General features: G+C 37.1%; 1 protein-coding gene across 5 annotated transcripts in view; it reads right to left on the reverse strand.

Moving 5' to 3' along the window:
• The window catches only part of ROBO1 (roundabout guidance receptor 1), a 711,169-nt gene that overhangs the window by 509,424 nt on the left and 178,913 nt on the right, over positions 1–22,832 (reverse strand). Inside the window, exon 1 of one of the 5 annotated variants that reach the window (XM_032679896.1) lies at positions 4,419–4,626. The exons of the other annotated variants lie outside the window; for them this stretch is intronic. Within the exon in view, the coding sequence (XP_032535787.1) occupies positions 4,419–4,527 (109 nt within the window). The 5' untranslated portion in view covers positions 4,528–4,626. Of the gene's footprint in view, positions 1–4,418; positions 4,627–22,832 lie in introns of those variants that run through there. 5 annotated transcript variants of the gene reach the window in all.

A 22,832-nucleotide genomic window follows, 5' to 3' on the forward strand; every position in this document is an offset into this window, starting at 1 on the left:
CTTCTGGCCTCGTGGTGCCAGCAGAGGATGCTCCTCTCTGCCAGGTGAGGCAGGAGGTACGGGGTGTGCCCGGCAGGGATGGACACTCCGGGACGTCTTGGGGAGTGTGGGCTTTTCACCTCCTCCCAGCATGTACATACGAGGCTCACAGTGCTAGAAAGTTATTTGAAGTATATATTCATTTGATAGTCAAATGTAAACCACGGAATAACTTGCAATATTTAACCCCAATGCACACTGCAACACGTCTAAATTGAGACGAGTCTGAGGAAACTTGGAAAGAAACAGCTAAATTTTGCATCATAACAGACCTAGGACCTTGCTTCTTTATCAATGGAATATAGGTAAAAATTATGAGTATCAAATACCAAAATAAATTTACAACCTATCAACCAGTCACTGAAAAGAAATACAACATTTTTAGCAGAAAAAAATGTTAACAATTTCATCATATTCCCTCTGCTTGGAAAACACAGGACTGGGACTAACTGAGAAATGACTAAAATTTTTTTGACAGGTTTTAGCACCACAACAGAAAATTGTTAAAACTTTTAATAAAGTAGCTCTTTATGTACCTACCTCTAACTATGTATGTATGTATACATTTCTGCATATATATACACATGCCAACCCCCAAAGAATCAGCAAGAACAGGTATCATTCTTCTTTACTAGTGAGTGATATATTAGTGACATTCCTAACAGTAGTAATGGTTAAACAAAGACTATGGCATTTGATATTTCTAGTACCAACCACGGTAAATAAGCCAATAAAGTGGATCTCAATATCTTTGCCTGAAATACAAAATGAATCAAACAGTAGAAAGACTAGTTTTAATGCCATTTAAAATCTTAAAAGATCGTAATTCTATTTCTACCAAAAATATGGAAGACACATTTCTGGTACAGCTATTCACTCTGGGACAACTTTAAATTCCAATCTTTACACAACAGCCAAAACCTGACCAAAATATTACAATATTATTCCCAATAAACCAAGAAAATATATTTTATTCACAAATTTAACAATTTTAAGTTTTCCTAATGTAAGAAAGTTACATCGTAATTATAGTAAAACAAAAAATACACAAAGTTATAAATGTTAGAAAATATGCTTGTGCAATCTTCAGTGTAAACACTATATGCAGAATATAGGAATAATAATCACAATATTGCTCTATAATATAGTTTTCTGAGAGATAGTAAGACAGTCTTAATACTTTGCCACTTCAGTATCAAATTAACAGAGAGATCTCTTTCTGCTATTTCCTATAATCATAGCCATGTAAGTTGTAAAATACAGGCATCAAACAATAAGTGTTGGCTTCCTTAAAAATGAAGTGAATACGAAAAAGTAGTCAAGTGCCAGTAGAAGACATCATTGTCTAAACAATTAAGAAATGGTATTCTTTATATATTTAAACATTTTAATGTTATGTCTAAGAGATGTGCTGTTCCCCCCCTTGTCTCATCCCAAAGCTGTTAAAACAAAAAGTACCAATTCACATGGGAATAAATCCCCTTATTTTCCTTCCATACTATTTTTTTGTTGCAGTTGTTGTGTTTGTCAGAAATGATCATTTCTCCCTACTCTCCCCAAATCTGATTTCACTCACTGGAGCTGCGGTGGGGCAGAACCAGGCTACAAATCACCCAGCTCCAAGATCCTTCTGTGGAAATGATATGAACAAAGCTTCGTCCAAGGAGGTGTGAGCTCAGATAAAGCAAATACCACTCAAGGAAATGAGAGTTTTGTTGTGGTCCTTGCTGGATCACTTTGGACCTGCCCTTGAGAAACATCACTAGGACTCAGATCATAACAGCTTTTCTAGGCAGCTCCTTATGCCTCTTAATAAATCATGATCTTTTTTGGAGGAGCATCAAAGAGAATCTAAAGAACTGCAAAGTTATTCTATCTTCTAGAAGACAACTTGGAGTAAAACTATTTTGAAATCTCTCTACATTTAGAGCATTTCTAAACTGCTACATCTGAAGGCTTTAGTGAAAACTCTGGGTAAGAGATATAGAAAACAGCCACGTCCCCTTTCATTTAAAGTCGTATTTTTAGGCTTTGGTTATGGAATATAAGTGTGACCTCAATTAAATAAAAAACATACATTACACAATCACAAGCCTTTTCAGAATTTTTTATTAGAATTTTAACTATGATGTGCAAAAATGAATCAGCAAGAGACCACCTTTAAGTACTTTGTCAACTTACAGGCAAATATACAAAATTAATAGCACTCAACAAATCATCCATCAATTATAATTACACAACATTTTGGCTTTCTCCTTTCTCAGGAAGGATATATCTACTTCTCATAGCATCCAGGTCTGCATAGTATCTGCATTCTGCTAGTACAGAAATTTTGACAACATGGAAAGCAAGGTCAAATAGTAACAATGCAAATGGCATTCCTGTAAAATCTCTCTTGTTCTTAGTAAGACTGCTGCTAATATTTAAAGAAAAGGAACAATGAAGTCTAATCTACACATCTTCTCTTAATTTCAAGGAGAGCTGATTCAGACCCGTAACTTTTAACACATTCGGCAACTGATCTTTCTAAGCAGTTAAGTAACACAGTAGCAAGATGATATAATGACTAATTTACATTCTATTCTTCCTTTAACCAAATACTAGCAGTGTGCTAATGGGTTGGCTTGAGAGCACCCTGTCCTAAGAGAAGAAAGCAAGTCATTTGAATCCATAAAGTCTAATAGCTAACTACAGGTGGCATGAAATGATCTGTTACAATCGCAAAACAATTTTCAAAGATGTGTTGCTCTTAAATTCCTGAATACTTGTGTAATTTACTCATCATGCCTAAATGTCATCCCAAAGTGATTAACTTCATTAATGCTTTTGAGAGACATTAAAATCTGTCTCTATCTATTTCAATTCTTCATAGGAAAAAAAAATCAGACTAAATCCTCAGAATCACAAACTTCCAAACACCTGAAAGTCAATTAATCAAAAGACAATATACAGGATTTTTACTCCAGGAAATGGCATTTTTTTCATAAAATATAAACAGATACTTCTTTTAGAATACTACTGTGCAAGAAACATTCTGTGGAAAGACTTCAAGTAACGAACTTCAGTTGTGCCTCAGTTTCCAGAGCCATTAAAATAAAGGGCTCTTTTAGTCATAATGTTCACATATTTATAAGCCACAGGTTGTTATTTTTGTACATCATTTATGCACACATTAGTGGCCTACTACTTTGGGCAGTGTATTTTTTAGGTGTAAATTACTTGTGGGTGGACGAGGCAGTTCTCAGTTCCACTTAGTCCAGCACCTCTTTCCTTGGTGCTTCTGATCTGGGGACTGAGTGAAGTGGCAGATTTATTGATATGTATGTTCATATTTCAGGAAATACAAATATTTCTCGAGCTGCAGATCAGCTTCCAGATAACAGTACTTTCAAGATAATACCTATCCCAAAGATACCAACAGCCACCCCTCCAAGTTCTGGTTATTTTAGGGGTTTCCATCACATAAGTTTTCCAAGCAACCACACCACATTTAGTTGAATTAAACAGAAAACCTTAATTCCACTTTCAATATTTTTCTCTTTTTTTTTTTTTTTGGTAATACAAGTATTTCTACCAAAAAAACCCCCAAAACCAAAACAACAAAACCTAAAACCACTGCAAAGATTTACAGACATAATGATAATACTATATTGCCCATCACAGGCATGTTTATTTACAAATAGCTGGATAGGAATAAAAAACAATGTCAGTGAGAACTGAGTTGCGCTTTAAATGAAAATAATCATCTGATTATTTAAGTCAAGCAGCTGTATATGCAGTAGGAAGTCTCGCTCCCAAATATTATGATGACTCATCTACTTTCCTTTTCTAACAAGTAAATGTTCTTTTCTCTTTTTAAGTGCAGCGTTGATAAACCCTGCACAAGCTGCAATGCTACACTACATCCCCCTTTCTAAATCTGTAGAATTTAAACTGCAGTTACCCATTTATATCCATAAAATTCCCCAGTATAATCACTGGGGTTACAAGGTTCCTTCACACAAAGAGCAGACCTGCGAAATTTGCTGCCTTTATCAAAGGCAACATTTGAAACAGCATGCAAAATGTTCAGACTGGAAATAGGAAAGGTACAGCCTGGACATCTCACAACTTCCTGGAAAGAGAGGAGTTAATCAGCACAGGCAGTTCCGAGAGCTTGCAGTGAGACACAGGACTGTACTGCAGATGTGTGGAGCGCACTGAAGGTGTGGCCCCGTGCTTTCTTACATGCATATTTAAATACTTAAATTATATGGCCTTAAGGCTATTATTAAAGAACAACCTCACAGAGAGAAAGAATTACACAGAGAAACGAGGCCTAACACATTTCTTCAAACATAGAGCTGAGAAGAAGAGAAGGAAAAGCCTGGGTTACTCACGATTCTTTTCACCTCTCCACCTTGACCCCGCTTTTATTCTAGGCGCGATGTCCACAGCAGCAGTTATGTCTACTAGCCCAAGCAGCAGCAGCAGTGACAGCACAGCCATGCCAGGTAACAAAAAATTAAAAAAAAAAATCACCTCTACCTGGAGTACTGATAGAGATGAATTAGATGACTTTCCTTAGTAATGAATAATTGGAGCTAACAGCACTTACTCAGCAGAGGCAGAGGGAGATGTAAAACATTATTCCTACTAGAAATGTTTATTCAGAATTTCCATTGCATCGCCTATTTCCTTCATCCAGGGAATGCAAAGACAGAAGAGTTGTAAAGGCTTCCCCTAGCAAGGAGCCTCTGGCACTCAGACGCACACGAGGAGATGCAGTGGCAGCTTTCTGTGGTCCCTCAGAAGCCACCGGCTCCTCACCTGCCTCTGCCACCTCTCAGCCCTTCCCAGTGTTTATCAACATTCCCCACAGCACCCTAGCAGGGGACACAGCCAAGCTGAAAACGGAGGAGTTTTTTCTCCCTCACTTCCATATTTCACTGCAGTTTCACAGAGCTGATGACACGGAACATTTTCATGTTGACACTCAAATCTCATTACATTTATCAATGGCCACAAAAAACCAGTTTGTCAAGCTTCCCCCCTACCCACAGAGGGGACGCAAAGGCAAAAATATAATGTATCCAAGACGAGAAAGAAACACTTAAAAAAGAAACTTTTTTTTTCTTTAAGCTGTTCAGTAACTCCGTCTCTTATTCAGCATAAGTGTCTTCTATTTCTAGGGAAGATAACACAAACAATACCACCTCCCACACAGGTTTCTGTCAGCAGATGCTGCATAAATGGAACAGTTCACTGACAGTGAGAGGAGCTCTGAGAAATTTTGTATAGAATCCGTGCTACTCGACAAACCTTCCCCCTGCAGCCCACCAGCCTCTGGGAACCCAGAGCCCAGTGCAAGCAGACTCCAGTGCTTGCAGCACAGCCAGTAGTGCTGTTGGCAGAGATTTAACCCTCTATCTGTCCATACCAGGGAGCCAGGTCACAAACTTCCCTGCGGCGATTGAAACGGTCGCAAGGAAAAAATGGAACACAAATTATCTGCTAACCCTTTCACCAGAATTATGAAATCATTCCGCACAACTTGTGAAGACCCAGAAAAGCTTCATCCTGAGAGCCGAAAATCACTATCATAAGACCAGAGGGCTTTTCACTCATGGTGACAGAAGGCTTTAATCTGCACGAAGTCTACATTTATATTTAATAAAAGCAACTGCAAAATATCTAGTTCTTTAGCATCATCTGTCTCAGGAATACTTAAAAATTGTTACTTATACAACAGTAAAACTTATTTTCTTAATAGAATAGCAATGAAATAGCATTCTCCAAGCTGACCTGCCTCATACATTGCATGATATCTGTTGCATAGATGCTACGGATATGAATGAGTTGCAGCATTAGGTGTTTTTTTGAATAAAGTACTGGAATAAATTTCTAGATACAATTTCAATTACCAAGAAAGGAGAGAGAAAGTAAGTTATTTCAGTCTTAATAATACAATGATTAATTTACAGTGTTCACAGTCACTGCTGTTTAGGAGCTTAAAAGGATTACTGCTATTGAAATACTCCACAACAACGAGTTAGAGTGTGACCAGCTGAAACCATTCCCTTCTAGACATTCTCATGCCAGTGATGGAAACTTCCCCAAAAACGGCCAGAAGGAATTTTTTCACCTAGAGCTGGCAGACCTCAGATGACCATAGACATACTGTATCAGAAAGTTTCAATGGCTATTAAAGTGGTTATCTACGAAACCTTTAAAAGGAACTCTCAGTTTCTTCATTTGGACCAATTGGAGAAATTAGGAAGGGAGATGTGCTCTTACTTCAACTTGAGTTTACTGTGTTCAGTACAAAAAGCAAAGTATTTGCAGCAGAGGATATAAAGAACCTGCCAAATCACCCACATGTTAACACATTACAAGCAGCCTCCAGTTTTGCTCTGAGCCCAGAAGCCCCTGTGTGGCTGTTTCCCCTGTGCAGATGACCAGGGGTCACCCAGCACCGTGTCTGGGCAGGGAGAGAGTCTCCATGTCCTTGTCTCAGTGGAAATTCTTGATGTAAAGCTTTGGTTTCTTTGTGATCATTTTATCCATCAGGAGTCACATCTATGGGGTGATGAACAACGGAGCATCACTCCTATTCATGCTGTTAGGCCTTTGCCCCATAGCAAAAATAACTCCTATGGTAACACACAGGACGAAAAGAAATGGTTAAAGGGTTCAGATTGTCCTTTTTTAAAGCACTTCCTAACTGCACATCCTTCGCCATCTGAACTCATGCAAGGGAAGCGTGTCAATAAGCACTCTCTAAAGATGACTCATCATGTTACTGGTTATGTAAGACACCTGAATGTACCAAATTGTTCACTGCACCAAAATACAGCAGCGGAAAAAAACCCCTCAGTTAGTACAAGGCGGTCCTTTAGGAGCACACAAGTAGTAATGTGGAATGGTATAGTTTACTCTGAATGCAGAAAAATTGACTTTTCAAATGACAGCTGCAATTTTGAGCACCAAAACCAAAAGGCTTTGTGATCTTGCAATCAGCTGTGCACTGTTTGAAGGACAGAAGATAAAGATTTTCAAGGGAAAAAAAAAAAACACACAAACCAAAGTGTGGAATTCCAGAATGATAAAAGTTAATCTGAGCCAAAAATTTGAGCTGCCTCTAGAAGAAAGCTCTGCCTGGTAGTTAATGCTTGTTATCCTTTATTTGGTCCCAGATCCAAACCTCACTGAGCCTTGTGCTATGCAAAAGTAAACTGGTGCATCAGATTGCCGACGGCTGAGCTCTCAAGCCCCGCAGTTGTTTTGTCTAACAGGCAACGTTGCACAGAGTTAAGGGAAAGCTTCAGAACTGTAGGCCAGACGGCTTTTCATCTCACAAGATTGATGGAAGAGGACTTCTATGGACACAGACCCCTGCACGGGCATTTTGCACAAGTCACATCCATTTATCTCGCCACAGGAGAAGGAGCTGTTGCCTTCAGAAAAGCTGTGCCATGTTCCTGATGGGTGGGAAGGGATGCCCAAAGCAGCATCCCATGAGCGACCATTTTTCATTCACACAAAAAGATGCAGTCAGACAGGAAAAACCCATAACCAAAAACGTTTTTATATTTCTCTATCTAACAGAGTGCCTCATGCACAGTGTTGCTGGTTGGCAGGACAGTGGGCAATTACTGCCATCAAGACAATGCCAATCTACCACCTTCCCCAGTGGAGTAATAGCAAGTAAAACCAAACAGATTAAGCACTCAGAGGTGTGAAGCCCAGTAAAAGGTGGCCTGCTCCTACGTGATTCAGTGTTTTATAGCTCATTTAACTAGTTTCAGTTTCTGCTGTATAATTTCTGCTCACGTGAGTTCCTCAGCAGTTTGAAAGCTTACTCAAAAGCAAGATAATTAATTCTGGAATTAACCAGGTGGACAACTCTTTCAGAAATGCAGTGGACCCCTTACCTAAGACTGGATGCCTTCCTGACTTATATGTTACAGCTCAGTCAGAAGTTAAGCACTGGAAGATAAAATTACAAAATGAATTTATGGCCTGTGTTATGCTGGTCCTATCTAGCTTTAATATACATCATTCTCTCAAATCTTCAGACGTATTTAATTTCTTTTCTCCTCGTCTTTCATTATGACTCAGCCCTTTAAATTCTGGTTTACTGCACTATAGATAAAAGTCACTGGCAATTTGCTGCACAGTTCTTTCCTTGAATCAAGAATCTTCCACAGATCTTTTTATTCATAAAAAGTGGAACTTTTTTCCTAGATTTCTCTCTCCCTGCATTACAGACTTCACCTTCACCTTCTTCTAAATGGTAGCAGAGCTCTCTACAGCATCTTGGCACGGGCTTCCAGGGAGGGTGTGAAACAACTTTCTTCTGCATCCATTCACAAAGACATGATGAAAGCTACAGCCTCTCCCACTGGAAGCCTGCAAGGCTGTGAGGTCAGCCCTTTTGTGCACAGAAGTCCTTCTCCACTCCCCAAAGCCAATTCCTTACACAGGGAATCTCTGTCGCTTCTGAAGAACCCACCACTGATTGTGTTGGAAATTGATAACCTGGGAAAGCTTTTTCACCACAGAAGTCACAAAGTGCTGCTTTAGTGCTGAAGGAGGACAGACTGACAAGGCAGAGCTTGGCTGGGCACCATAGCATGGGCTCGTGAGTCATCCTCTCCTGAAAGTCACACTAGGAATGGGTCAGCCCACGAGTAAGGGCATCTATTGCTCCCTCTCTCTCTTATTGTGGAGGGTAATAAGGTGCCCTTTAGGGTCCTTGAATTTAAGGCATCTTTACCAAGTTTGCAAAGCAAAGCAGGTCTCTATTTCTGCAGTACATCTATACTTAAACAACTGCCACATACAGTTCTGACATTGCCTTTGACACGTTTCTGCAACGGTTTCCCTTTTTAGAAGAAAGACTAAATCTGGTGACTATCATGGAGCCCCTGTGAGCAGCCATGCAGAGACTTTGAGGCATGACAGGACAACAGTTACAGAACTCATTAAAGCTAAACATTAGCTAAGTTTCATTTTGCAACCCCTACGACTCTGAAAACTCCAGGGAGATCAACTCAGATGCAGCAATGTTTGCCATGAAAACATTGTAATTCTGTGAAGTGAAGGGCACACACACATAATTCAGCAGCGTGTGTGGGGACCAGACCTCCACACCATTTTACCCCTGCAAGCTTGGGGAAAGGGTCGAGTTCCCAGATCAGCTTGGCAGGGTTTTTTGTTTTGCTTGTAATACAGAACTAATTAATACATCAACTGAACAAAAGACCCTGAGACTTTCTGCAGCTCATGGAGTGTACAAAATTTTACTGTTGCCTCAGTACTTTTTTTAATCATCCAAATGCATAAAATTTAAAAAAATATGCCAAATTCACCATCCTGTTAACACACCTGTTATTTTTTCTGTTTACTTACAGAACACCAACAGTGCACTAAGCACTGTATAATCATATAAATTGACATTACCTCTCCCCTAAAGACTTCATGGCCCAGCACAACTGTGTCTTAAAAGTAATTTCTTCTATGAGGGCATATGTTTGTTTCTTAATTTCCTCACTTTTGAGCCTTTAAATTCTCAACCATAACATTATACATTTTGCTAGTACCTTTTAAGTTTTTGGTGGTAGGGGAAAACAGAAGTGTTCTTAAAAAGACATACATACAAATCTTTAAGTGTATGTACAGGCATCTATTTATACATGCTTCTGCTAATAAACTCACAAACACAAAAGGAGAGGAAGATTTGCACAATTAAAAAGCAGTTCTGATACATATAATTAAATCTTGAATAAAGTTACCTTTGGGTGAACAGCCTTATACTCTCTATATACACACTCATTAATTATATACCATTAATAAGAAATAAAGTTCCTTCTAATGAAAATTGGATAAGAGATATAGTTTTTGAGGGAAAAAATAGATTTTGCTTACCCATGCACCTTATCAATTTACCATCTATTCTCATGCCCTCAAGGCAACACAGATATTTTTTTTTTTCCAAAGAGATTTTGAAACACTTACAGAGATCAAAGTATTTTACTACACTTATTTTTTCCATCTGGCTGCAGAAGACTAGGAATTAGACAAAGTCTGTAAAGCTAAGTCAGCAACTATTATATCTTTTACAAGAAATTCCCCATTGCTGGCCTAGATAGTATGACAAAAGCAAGAATTAAGACTTTACCTTTTTCTTATCTCATAACACATATTTTTTTCTTTGTTTGCAGAAGACACTCTAAGTCCATCTGGAAGCAAATGAAAGAAAACCTGATCCAGGAACACATAATAGAGATGTTTTTTTGTTCTTGTTGTTAAGAATGCAGAGTTCCCATGAGATACCTCCAAACTTGCACTTGGGCAAAAGAATAATCCTTTGTCAGTAACCTAGACGTCTCAGAAATTGTAACTGGCTACATAGGAGAATGTATCTGAAGGGCTGTTATTTGAGAAGTAGTCTCAATAGCTGGTGGCTATCTTGTCCTTCATACCATGGCATCCCAGGAGAGTTTATCCACCTACAGCCTCTACTGGAAAAAAAAGTGAAAGAAAACCCCAAAATAAAATGGCCAAATAGCTAAGGACCAGAAGAGCAGGACACTCCAACTCCAGCTCACCCCGGGGTGTCTGAGTGATGCTGATGCTACCACAGGCTAGTAAGTCCAGTTCCTTCCTGTACCCTCTCCTTCTACAGCCACAAATTGCTTCTATACAATACAAAACTACTTCTTCCTTAAAGGTAAAAAGTACCAGCAGACTCTGAATCCCAAAACACCATTAGTAAAGAAATCATTAAAGCTTTCATGAAAGCATCACATCTCAACATGCCTCCTTAGCTTTGGCACTAAATCAGCAAAAAGCCTGAGTACATCTCAAGAGCTCTCAGGACCCCCATACCGTGGCACTTCAGTCCTTTAAAGGCACTCTGTCTCTTACTGCTGTGACCCCAAACCAGGAGCCAGAGAATGCCTTCTTCTGATGGTTATTTAGCATTTTCCTGTGTGACTGTACAACTAGCAGTTCTTCACAGTTCTACATGAGCTGATATTTCAACATAGCGAGTGTTTTATGTTAGCATAAATGAGGAGCCATATGAGATTACCACAAGGACGCTTCCCAGATCATGTTGATAGTAAAATTTTATAAGATAATGTTGGCGCTGGTAACATCAAACTTATGGATTAAATACGTCCCAAACACATTTAATGTATTCAAGTCATTTATCATTATCTGTTCTAACAAACTGGCAATATTTATCCTATTAATTCAGGCAAATGTAGAACTGTTTACTGAGTGGTGGAGAATTATAAGGATATGTTCAGACAAAAATAAACACAAGAAAACTAAAGTGAATATTGTTTAATGTAAAAATATGCCATCCTACTCAGCTCTCAAAATAAACTGCTAAACTGTCGTCAGCCTTCTGCTTTTCAAAAAAATGGCTGTTAGGCTAATCTGTCAGGCCTAATTTGCATTTCTATATTTACTTTTCTTTCACACACTTTAAATATAATGCTAGTGGGCTTCAAGAAAGCCTTCGGAGAAGGCCGGGACATTTTATGATTGTGAGGTCACAGACAAAGCTTGTTGCATTTTTTCCTCTTATCTACACTCTTAAAACTTCTTCCCTTTCTGCTAACGGTTCTTTACTGAAACCTTATTTTCCTTTTTAGCAAGCTCTGACTTCTTCATTTTCCATCTCAGCGTACTACTCTTTTCTTTTTCCAGTGTACCCTCCACTTATCATTCCTCATCTCCTGTATCTCCAGTTAACCAACTCCTGCTCCAGGATGAGGTAAGAGGAAGAGATGAAAGGCAAGGATAGTTGAGCTGAGAACTGTGCTCAGATGAGTAGATAACTGATGGTGACAAACCAAAGCAAGGGTGGTATTATCTCAGCTGCCAATTTTGAGCAGGTAATATGAGACAAACATGCAATACAACTTGTACACTGGCCCTGTGCTACAGCTCAGCTCAAAAAGCTAGAAATTGGAGCCAGCCTATCAAGTACATAAAACTCTGTAAAATTTATCCCAGAAGGTGGAGATATCCCGGTATTCATTCTGTTCATTTAAGAAAAGAAGTTGCTTTCTACACATTCTTGAGTGGGGCATGATGCTGGAATATAAAATCAGCTACTTTATCTAGAGTAGGTGGAGCCAGAAGTATGGGGAACTATTTTGGCAGATGGGCAGAGAAGAAGAACTTTGGCAAAATGTGTAAAAGCAGGTATAAGACTCTGGTTACACTTTTTCTGCATCTGCCAACACTACTCAAACCTAAATTGCAATGCAGTAAAAGCATTACAGTATCTTTATCCAAGCATGTGAGGGCATTTCCTCTCCAGTGCTTCCATACTGATCTTCAGAACAAGAATGAAGGTCAATGTCTCCCAAGCTAATAAAAAAAAAAAGTCCCAATTGAAGGACAACTTTAACAGACAATTGCATTGGTGTTAATTAATTGATTTTTTAAACTTTTTTGGTTTTCCACGTTGTCAGGGAAAACTTAATTCTTCAGTGCTGAATTTTGTTATTAGGAGACTAAGTAAATTATAATAATTTTTGCAATGACATGGCTTGTGTCCCAAATGGTGCAAATAATTCACTGACCTTAATATAGCAGAGCTATAGCAAACTGTGAGCATCTGGCCTCCTCTGCTTTGATCAACATTTTCAAAGCCTACTTGAGAAAGATGGATGCTCTTTCCCATTAAGAGAACAATGGGAACTGGGTTTTCCATGTATCCAGAGAGAAGGCAGTAATACAATCTTCAGAAGTCAATGGAAGTTAGCGGTCTAGTGGACTTTTTTTCTGTGCCTTTGAAAATCTCCCCAGTGAGATTCTTTGGGTGAATTAAAGCCACAGGGTAATCTCCTAAATTGGAACAGAATCAATAAGCTAAACGAAAACATTTACCTTAAATTCTAATTTAAGCCCTGGGCTGATGGAATTAAAAATATCGTATCTTTAATAGATGTATAGAAATAAGTGTTTCACCATTAGATGCTCTGTCATAAATAGCATGGGGCTAAAATTACTGTATAAAAAGTCATGCAAACTCTATATTCGAGTGAAATAAAACACAAATATATTGAACACATTTTTCTATGGGTTGGGATACAGTAAAGCTAGGGGCACAGGCCACTGTGCCTGATTTTTGTTTATATTTCAAACTGAAAGATACTTTCTTAGCTGATTCAGGGCAGCGTTTCATTTTATGTTTCATGTTGTCCTACTATACACAGATGTGTTAATGGAAATCAGCCCAATAACAAAGGTATGTGTTTTTAATGAGTTCCACACTTTCTAATCTAGAAAATCATTAGTATAAAATATTGATGTTTGGAACGATATCATAATAACTAAGACACAGGAAAACAAACATTCCTAAGTATATGAGCTACTTGAAATTAATAACTTCAGTAATAAAATCAATACTTTCCTCATAATACTTAGTAATTGCTTCCAATATTGAATTTTTTTTGTATGGCACCATAAGGTTTGCTTAAGATGTGGGTTGCTGTTATTATTTTTATCTGTCATAAAGAGAAGCATTCTTCTGGGAAATCATTGAAAATGCACATGTGAAATAAAAAGGAAACCACTGGAAACATGCAAGTAGCTGTTTTAAAGATTATAAAATCACAACTTGGAGACATCTAATCCTGATCCATTTTCCTTCGAAAAAACTGAAGTGCCCATAAAATGCAAATGCACCTTTCAATTACTGGTAGAAGTTTTTTATGGGAATAAAAAATTGTATATTTAAATGTAAGATGTGGTTTTAACAAAAACTGGGACTCTAATAACCAAATTCTCCTCACCAGTACCAGGATGAAACATAGCTAAATTATGCTATAGAAAAGATTAATTTTTGAGAGGCAGAGCTATAGTAATATAATTTGCCAGTGGGTTTGTTTTTTTTTCTATAGATAAGATGGATGTTCTGTATAACACAAAATGTTCTGCATAACGCAAAAATAAGTAATAATAATCAAAATAAAATGAAAAGACCTTCAACTGTATTAAAGGCAGATGAGAGACTGATTATCTTACTTTCTCATAAGATGAGAGTGATGATTATCACCTTTCAGAATTATCAGTATAAATCCCTGTTTATTGCAATGAATGCAACCTGAATGCTATAAAATGGTTTCAGTGACTGCAGGTGTTGCTTCTCACTGAAAATCTATTTTTTTTCTCTAATTAGTAAATCTAGTCTATTATCCTCTTTCTCTTTCCTTTTTTTTCCCCAATTGTTTGATTTTCTATGTTAGCTAAGTTAACATATTCACTTCTCACTTACATGTGGACCAGTTGTCTGATTTATTTCACAGATCTCTGCTCTGTTGACAGCTATTCTAGGTGCATTTGGAGCTATTTTAAAGATGAAAGCTGTTAACATGACTTTCTCAGACAGGCCAGTTAAGACAATAGTTTCAAATTTATAAAGCTGGTAAAACAATGATTTTAAAAAAAACGCTCTTTTTTTTTCCTGCATTTTAATCAGATTTTTTAAAATACTAGCAGTCACAGAAATACTGTTAGATTTTCAGATAAAAGGCTAGTTTTTTAAAGTGTAAAAATTATATTACTATTAAAGATTATCACATAATCCAAGTATATTTTCTTGTGCTGTAGTATAACATGGAAGGTTTTTGCAGAGAGCAAAAATTAACCTCTGAAATCTACCACGTTTGTATATTGTGCCTTTGCACTGCAGACTAAAACTGCAGTCTGTAGAAAATGAAGCCTTGACAATAGCAAAGACTTGACAATAGCAAAAACAAAGACCAAGAGCGCCACGAAAGAGGTGGGTAAGTGCCAAGTGTGAGTGGCAGTCCTTGGGCAGGGTGTGCACCTGCACAGGCTCCGGCCTGACACGGTGGCAGGGATGGTGTGATGGAAGCTCATACTGGAAACAGCCTGAATATCACTTTTTGTGGGGCCCTGGAAGTAGGTGAAAGCGTTCCTGGCTGACTCCCACTCTGCATTTCTTTCTCTCCGCTGCAGATTGCTGCAATTTGGCTCCAAATATCTAATATGAGGTCAGAGGGCTGGCTAGAGATGGTTTTTTGGATTTTATACACACCCAATGTCCACTGCACAAATGAATCTCAGACTCACTGTACATCTTTAACATTTGCATTGGTTTTGGAGGGAACCACTGTCTCTGAAAGTGTTTTTTTCTCCCACCGTATTCCAAGACCTACCATTAGCTTTTGCTATGCAGTGGGACTTCATTAATTTGAGTAAAGAAAAGAAAAAATCGGTCAAAGAAAAGCCACGATCAACTCTGATGTAAACAATCTTCACAGAAATCAAACACATTTGGTTTGCAAACCTCAGGGCAGATTTGAATCCCACATATAACAGTACAACATCTGGAAAGAAGGAAAGAGGGGAAAGAAAACCCTTTAAGAACAAGACAAAGCTTTTCCCTTCGCTCACCCTTGCTTTCATTCCCCCATCTTTTTTCCCTTTTCTTCTCCTCTCCATCCTCTACACTTCACACAGCACACATGTGCTTTCCCATCTTGGGAAAGCCACGTGGCATAACTTCAGCTATGCCAATTCAGTTTGTCTAAATAATTTCTTCATTTACCATAAAGTTGATTGGTTTATCAGACCTACACATTTGGAGGATCTTTATACGGAAAGTTTTGTCCTCAGCTGAATTAACAAACCCATCCTCTTCACTCTAACTTTGTAGGGATTCTTTAACATTTTGCTCTTTTCCTCTCTTTGGAGCAGTTCAAGCCTTTTTCTTGGATGTATGTATTTCCTTACATATATATATGCAATATATATTTGGATTTGTACTTATCATAGCAAGGAAATAGATGTGGAGAACAAAATGAAGCAAATGCCTAACACCTTGTTTTGTAAGGTGATAGCTACCCCTCTAACCAACTGCTACACTTTGTAACAGGCACTGCAAGGCCACCTGTAGATCCATTACCATTTATCTGGAATTTAGTCTATTAGCCTTAACACCACATGACATAATTCTCTGCTTACAACATAAGTTGGCAGTTGCACTCTGTGAGGCCCATTTACCGAATCTAAAGAGCCAGCACACAGCAAAACTGTGCAGTGTAAACACAGAAATCCCTAGAGTAACTTGGTATTTGTAATCCACATTGCTGCTTGATTTGTTTTGAATTAGATATATTTTAAATTCACGATTCTGAGACGTATGCAATTGCTTCATGTACTACCATGCTTACCATGCCTTTATGTAATACAATCCAATGTAGATCAGAAATTAGGAACTGCAACTTGCTATGTCACAGTTTAGAAAATGGTATAAAAGAAAAAGAGGGTAAAAAAACCCCAAACAACAACTGAAAGGAGTAGGAAGATGGAACTCACTTTTTCTGGAAATCAACAGGAGTTATAACCAAAGTACTTAACAGAGTAATGAAACAGGTCTAATAAATTTGCAGCTACAGGGAGATGTCTGAACTTTATTTTGTGACTAAATCAAGCTCATCATATTGGCTTTTGAAAGTTAATTCCCAAGAAAGTCTAGAAAGAAATCAATTCTGAGAACTGATTTTTAAAACACTTTTTTATGTTTTGTTTAATAAAATTTACACTGTAGATGTCATTGTATCAACTGTTGCTAATGCAAATACTAGTAATTGTAAATGGCACTAATATGGCCAGATTAATTTTAAACAACAGAATCTTAACATGAAGAAATAACAATTTTCACTTGCATTCGATCTACATAATAAACAAATCTAAGAACATTTGGATCCAAAGTATGCAGCCAGCTGAAATGAAGGCTATGACAGGTGACTGTAGACATTGTGAAGATTATTATTCCTACTTACCGTGAAACATTTTTTCACACTACAATGTGGAGACGTGAAAGGCTTCGGGCAGACTTCCTAAATCCTCTGCTATCAAATACTGACTTGGGTCTGGAAGTTCAAATTCCAAAGGTGAAGATTCACCAGACCTATAAATATTCTTTTGGTACATGGGAACATTTTTTTCTTGTGCAATACAGAACAATTGATTAATTAGTATTTGCAAAAGTATTGATTGATTGGATAAAATTTATTCTGGGAGAGAAGCCTGTGCTTTAGAACTTGAACCACTATATGTTGATGAATAAATATTTGGCCTTGAACTAACTTGTGAAGCTCCACATCAGCATTTCACAACTGTAGAACCTATTTTATTTTTTGTTGGCAAACCATGACTCATTAGAATAAAAGTCTAATTTATGCTTAGCCAAATGGTACAATTTGTCAAATAGGAACATATGAACCTGGAAATAGCCAACATTTTCCAGTAGTTTTTAGAATTTTTCACCATTCTTGAAAGGGAGAGGTAATGGTTTTTAAATTTTCTAGAATACGTATGAATAGCTTCAGGAGCCAAATCTTTTATTCTGTGTTTCAGTGCCAGCAGATGGTTCCTAAAAAACCAACCTCCTACTTTTTACTCTTGAAATAGTACTCCATGCAAAAATTCTGGTTCTGGCAGCAGAACATCCATATTTTCTTTTATTCTTCTTGAATCTTAAGAATTCCTCCAACTGCTCTTAAAAAAAGAGGAGCATGAGAACATTTCTTTGAGCACACAGAAGAGAACTGTAGAGAGGAAAATCATAAGGCAGCATTTGAAAAGTAAAGTGGTAAGAAGGATTAATGAAGAATGAAGAAAAGTTTTAATACTCTAAATCAAAATGAAAATCACAAGGAAAAAAACAGCAGAAAGAAAAAAGATTTATTTTTGGTCAGATTTTTGTCAGGAACTTTGCTCAAGCTGTGAAGCTGATAAGCTATTCCAAATGGTCTTTGGCAAAAAAAAGACAGAAAATGTGAGGTTTGAGAGCCAAGAAACTTAAAATATAATGACTTTCTAAAACAAGTTCCTCTCATAAAACAGTGATCTCCACTCCAGTAAGATCAGTTGCACTGTTTGCCACTCCTGTATGAACACCTCTTTTTAATTTACAAAAGGTTAAAAAACATTAAAGCTAAAAGAACCTTTTCTCTTCACAATTGAAATACCTGAATTGAAATAACTGCTCAAAACCTGTTCATTTTTTTGCATTTAATTTGGCTGAAATCCATAAGAAAAAATTTATTGTTTACTACTCTTTTTTATAGGAATTCTCTCAAGTAAAATTTTGCTAAACGTTCTACATCAGAACTTGTTTCTGAAGCAGCCTTTATGGTTATAATTATCACAGTTAATAATTAAAGATGATCAAATTGAAGTAATTTACAAGACTTTAATGTTTGTAGCTTTGCTTACCAAGAAACTTTCAAAAGCAATATTATTTACTTAAACTATAACATAACTGCCTTGTCATGAGTCCTGACAAATAAAGCAGAATGCACAGGTATGTATAGTCTATTCTTTAGATAGGAATAAGACTACATTAAATTTATTACAGCCTTTAAAAAACTCAACTGTATGTTGTACAAAATGACAGTCCAAAAGTTTCAACAAAATCTAGTAAAGTTTTTCATCACTGAGACTGCAAGCTCACTGTACATCTTCTGAGAAATGAGTATACAGTTTTCTTGCTTATTTATTATTTAAAAAAAAATTAAATGCAATACACTGAATTGATTTTTATTCCTGATTTTGCAATCTTAGCTTAATTATGAAGAAGGACAATTTTACAATTTTACAATTTTACAATTAGGAATTGTAAAATTGCCAAAGCTTTTCATTAGTATTAGGCTCTAATTCTCAGTATGCATAACAAGGTTACTGCAGCTAACACTAATCAATAGCAGTTTATGCTCTACAATGCAACTCTCCAGTTTTAATTTTATTGGAATGCCATATATGGTGAATAATATCACTTTGGACTAATTATATCCATTTTTCCCCCAGCCACACAGTGGAGTTTGGATCATCCAAACAGAGCAGCAAGTCTTCAATTAGCCATGGGGCTGCTCCTCTCCCCATAAACACAAAACCAAAACCAGATGTCACAGATCTGCAGTGGAGATTTGAGGATATCTTATGGCTCTCAGGCACAAAATAAAACTCCAATATTTTTTTTTTTAAATAAGGTAGTAGGATTTAAGCATCACAAAACACTCATGTAGAGTATTTTAAGTTGTTTCTACTTCATTCAATACCAAAATCAATCCAACCATCTTAAATATGGATCCTATTCTAAATTCTTTTTCCTCACTCTCTCTCGCATTATCTCTAAATTAAGGAAATTTGAGAGTTATACAGTAATAATAAACCTTGAACTTCAAAGATAATACTCCAAAATAAGATACATCAAACTTTGGATGCTATGGAACCAGGCTGAAGTTATTTTTCTTTTGAATGAAATTTTGTTCAGCTTCAACTAATCTTCTCTTGCTTAAAACATATTAGACAAACATTTTGAAAGCAGAGGATCTACAATCCAGATGGTCCTAAGCTGAGAAACTCCACACATATGAACTAATTATGTATCTGCCAGTCTCAAATACATCCTTTAAGAATACTTCACCCTTAGAGACAATTTAGCCATGAAGAGGTCAATGGAAGTTTTTCCATTGTCTTATACAGAATTTTGCCAAAGACTCTGAGGAAAAGAAGTGTGTCTCAAAAAGGCCTTTAAATAACATGACTAGGGAAGAAGAAAAGCACTGCTCTGCTCAGAAATTATAAATTCAGGAAAATATGCATACAATTAAAATCCCAGATAATGTTGGAGCATTAATATAAAAATCCTAAAGTATAACAAGTCTTCCCTCAAAAAAACACACCATAAACTTGCTGTGACAAACCTTAGGCCTGTACAAAAATAAGAATGTAATATATTTTAAAGTTTTAGATTGTTCCTCTTTTCTTTTATTAAAGACTGCTAGAGATTAATGTAATATCCAATCATTTTAGAAAAATCCAAAAAAGGAACTCAAGCAGTTAAAACTTGTGCAATGACATTTATAACAATGGTTAATAATTAAGTACTTGCTAGATTAATTCATTTTCTGTACTCTATAAGAATCACAGACAGCTGCAAAATTTTAAAAAGATTAATAAATGTGGTGAAGTAGTTTCTCTTACATTGTCAGACAGTCCTATAATGCTTTTTCCTCATTAGTGTGCATGCTAAGGAAATGACATGCAGTTTTCTGTATATAATTGTCAGGCACATTTCACTACATCACCCCCCAGAAATTTTCTGTATGTTCCACCTACAATTACAGACAATTTAATATTGAACTAATTTACAATAATGCATCTGATGTCGTTGTTTACCAATAGATTTTTCAAAGCAATATTATTTACTCACACTTCAATCTGATTTTGCTATTTTTTTCTAAATGAATTTTTCCAGTAGAAACCTCACTCATGGTTCTTGTTACTGATATCCTCCTCCTCCTCCAACTAATTTAATACAGGAGAATGTGCTACAGTCTTCATTGTTCCTAAATAAGTGCTAATTCTTATTTATTGAGGTTTACAACAAACAATATACTAACAAAACACATTCCTGCTACAATTATATTAAATATTGCCTTTGATGTTTAAGTTCTCTTTCATTAAGAATTTTAAAATTTAACCCTCATCCATGAAACTATCAAGATGCAAGACTTAAGTGGACTAATTCTTACAGTAAAACTTGCAGATACATAAATAAAAATGCCCCTTACTAACAATTTTAGTGTATGTCCTGTAGTAAATAATTAGAATATTTCTCCAGAAACAAGATAGAGGATAAGCACGTACATCTGCCCACAGATAGTCCTCAGTGGATTATAAATGGAAACTTCAGGTGGATTGATACTGTCAGTCCTGAAAAAAAATCTCAGATCTCACAAAGTACATGCTGACTTAATGTACAAAAAAGGAAATAAAAGTGTTGAAAATATGCTATATAATTATCTTATGGAAGAAAATTTCTGTTTTCAATGTAACTTACAGAATACAGAAAATAAAATGGCAAAGACAATGGTGAAGTGATAAAAGCACACTTGATAAAAGATGTCTCTTCGATTAGTACATACAATAAATTCAGGCAAGACAAATGAGGTTTTGAATTGATACATCATAGAAGTCAGGAACATCAAAATTGTATTTTCTAAGAGTTCATTATGAAATGGAAGTAGCACTGAAATTAATCTTTGTGCTCTCCAGAAATTACATTACGACATACAGCTCAGGGACGTAGTGAACTAGTTAATATCCGTCCACAGCAAGCAGAAGGGAAGATGGGTTACCACAGGGAAGTTTATCAGTTTATTTCCCATCCTCTTCATCCATCTCTTCAGCCTGACACCTAAACTGAACTCACAGATGTCACAGTGCACACTCCAGTGTCTCAGTATGAAGGTGTACTGAGAGCAGGTCTGGAGCTGCTTGATGTGCAGCTTATCCAGCTTCATGAGGACAGAAAGATGAGGGGAGCGACTGCTTTGCCATATGACTGTCGTGTCTTTTGTTTCTAAGTCTACACAGGGGATATTCCACGGCTCCTTTTGGTTCCTCAGCTTCAGTCAGGCACTTCCATCAGCCAAATTCAGGGCTGAGCTTTGCCTGTCCTACCACCCCCACGCCCATACATGCACTTGGGGATCAGGAAGCTCTGGAGGAGGAATGACAGTTCCCTGACACCTCTGAGGGAGTTCTCCTTCCCCCAGACTGGGTATATCGAGCCTGAAAGGAGATAAGACCAGATACCCCCACTTAAACATTCATAAGCTGCTTGCACAGGTTTTGGGCTGTCAAAGCAAACAAGTGACAGTACAGACAAGAAGTTTATGCCCAGTTTCTGAGTCTTTGCACTTACTCATGCTTCACAAAAGGCTTCTGACCTTTAAAAAAATTCAGTGCCATGGACACCCTCTCTCTCACTTTTCCCTTTCTCCATCTCAACAGAAAGGGTAGAAACTCTGAGTAATTAAGAATCCAAATCTTTGCCAGAGAGTTACTCAGTTACAGATACGTGACCCATCATGCAAATTCTGAAAGGTCCTGATGTGATAATTAGGAATAAACTGAAAATTCTTCTAATGACCACATCCACATCTTTATCAGTTTTGAATATATCATACCACAGCAAAGACAAACCCAAACTCAACATTATATTCACTCAAAGAGAAAAAAAAGAAGAAAACTATAACACATGAAGCAGAGAACTACTGCCTGACAGTGTAATCCGCTACGAATACAGTTCTTAAGCTCCATTCTTCTGGGCATGTAGGAAAAAGAAGCCATTACTGCAGTGAGAAGGGACAATATTCTTCTTTAAGGTCAGAGAGACAACTCCTGTTTGCTGGCAAATAGACTTCTTAAAGCATTATGTGATCAAAGGGACAACCCAGAACAAAGCCAAGGCACAACCGCCTGGTTTACTAACGTCACATACCCTAAAGTGAATGTGATACTAAAAGAATGCAGTATTAGGCAGCACAAGACCTCCAGATTTTGTGCCTCTAAAATCCCTTGCTAAGAATCTTAAAATATTATTGTTGCTATTGTGATATGTGCTGCTAGAAGAGTAAAATCTGATTACAATGATGACCCTGCCTATGCAGAGTCTTGCACACATTGCACATGATGCATTAAAGATGGAATTCTGTAACAGCTGACAGGACAGGGAAATGAGAGGAGGAGAGGAATGAGGACAGGGAAAAAAGAAAAAAGAAAGAGTCAGGGAAATGTAGACCCCCAGGCACACAGCAACAATTTATTCAACCTGCCTATTAGCTGTCAGGTACTTCAAGCTCACTAGAATATGTTCCAGTACTGATAAAAAAAATGTGTCACAGGGAGGTAGAGGAAAAATAGAAAAGCATGTTGAAATTTGTGGTCAGAATTCATAATCC

This window comes from Chiroxiphia lanceolata, chromosome 2 (genome assembly GCF_009829145.1).
Source record: "Chiroxiphia lanceolata isolate bChiLan1 chromosome 2, bChiLan1.pri, whole genome shotgun sequence".
Classification (NCBI taxonomy): domain Eukaryota; kingdom Metazoa; phylum Chordata; class Aves; order Passeriformes; family Pipridae; genus Chiroxiphia; species Chiroxiphia lanceolata.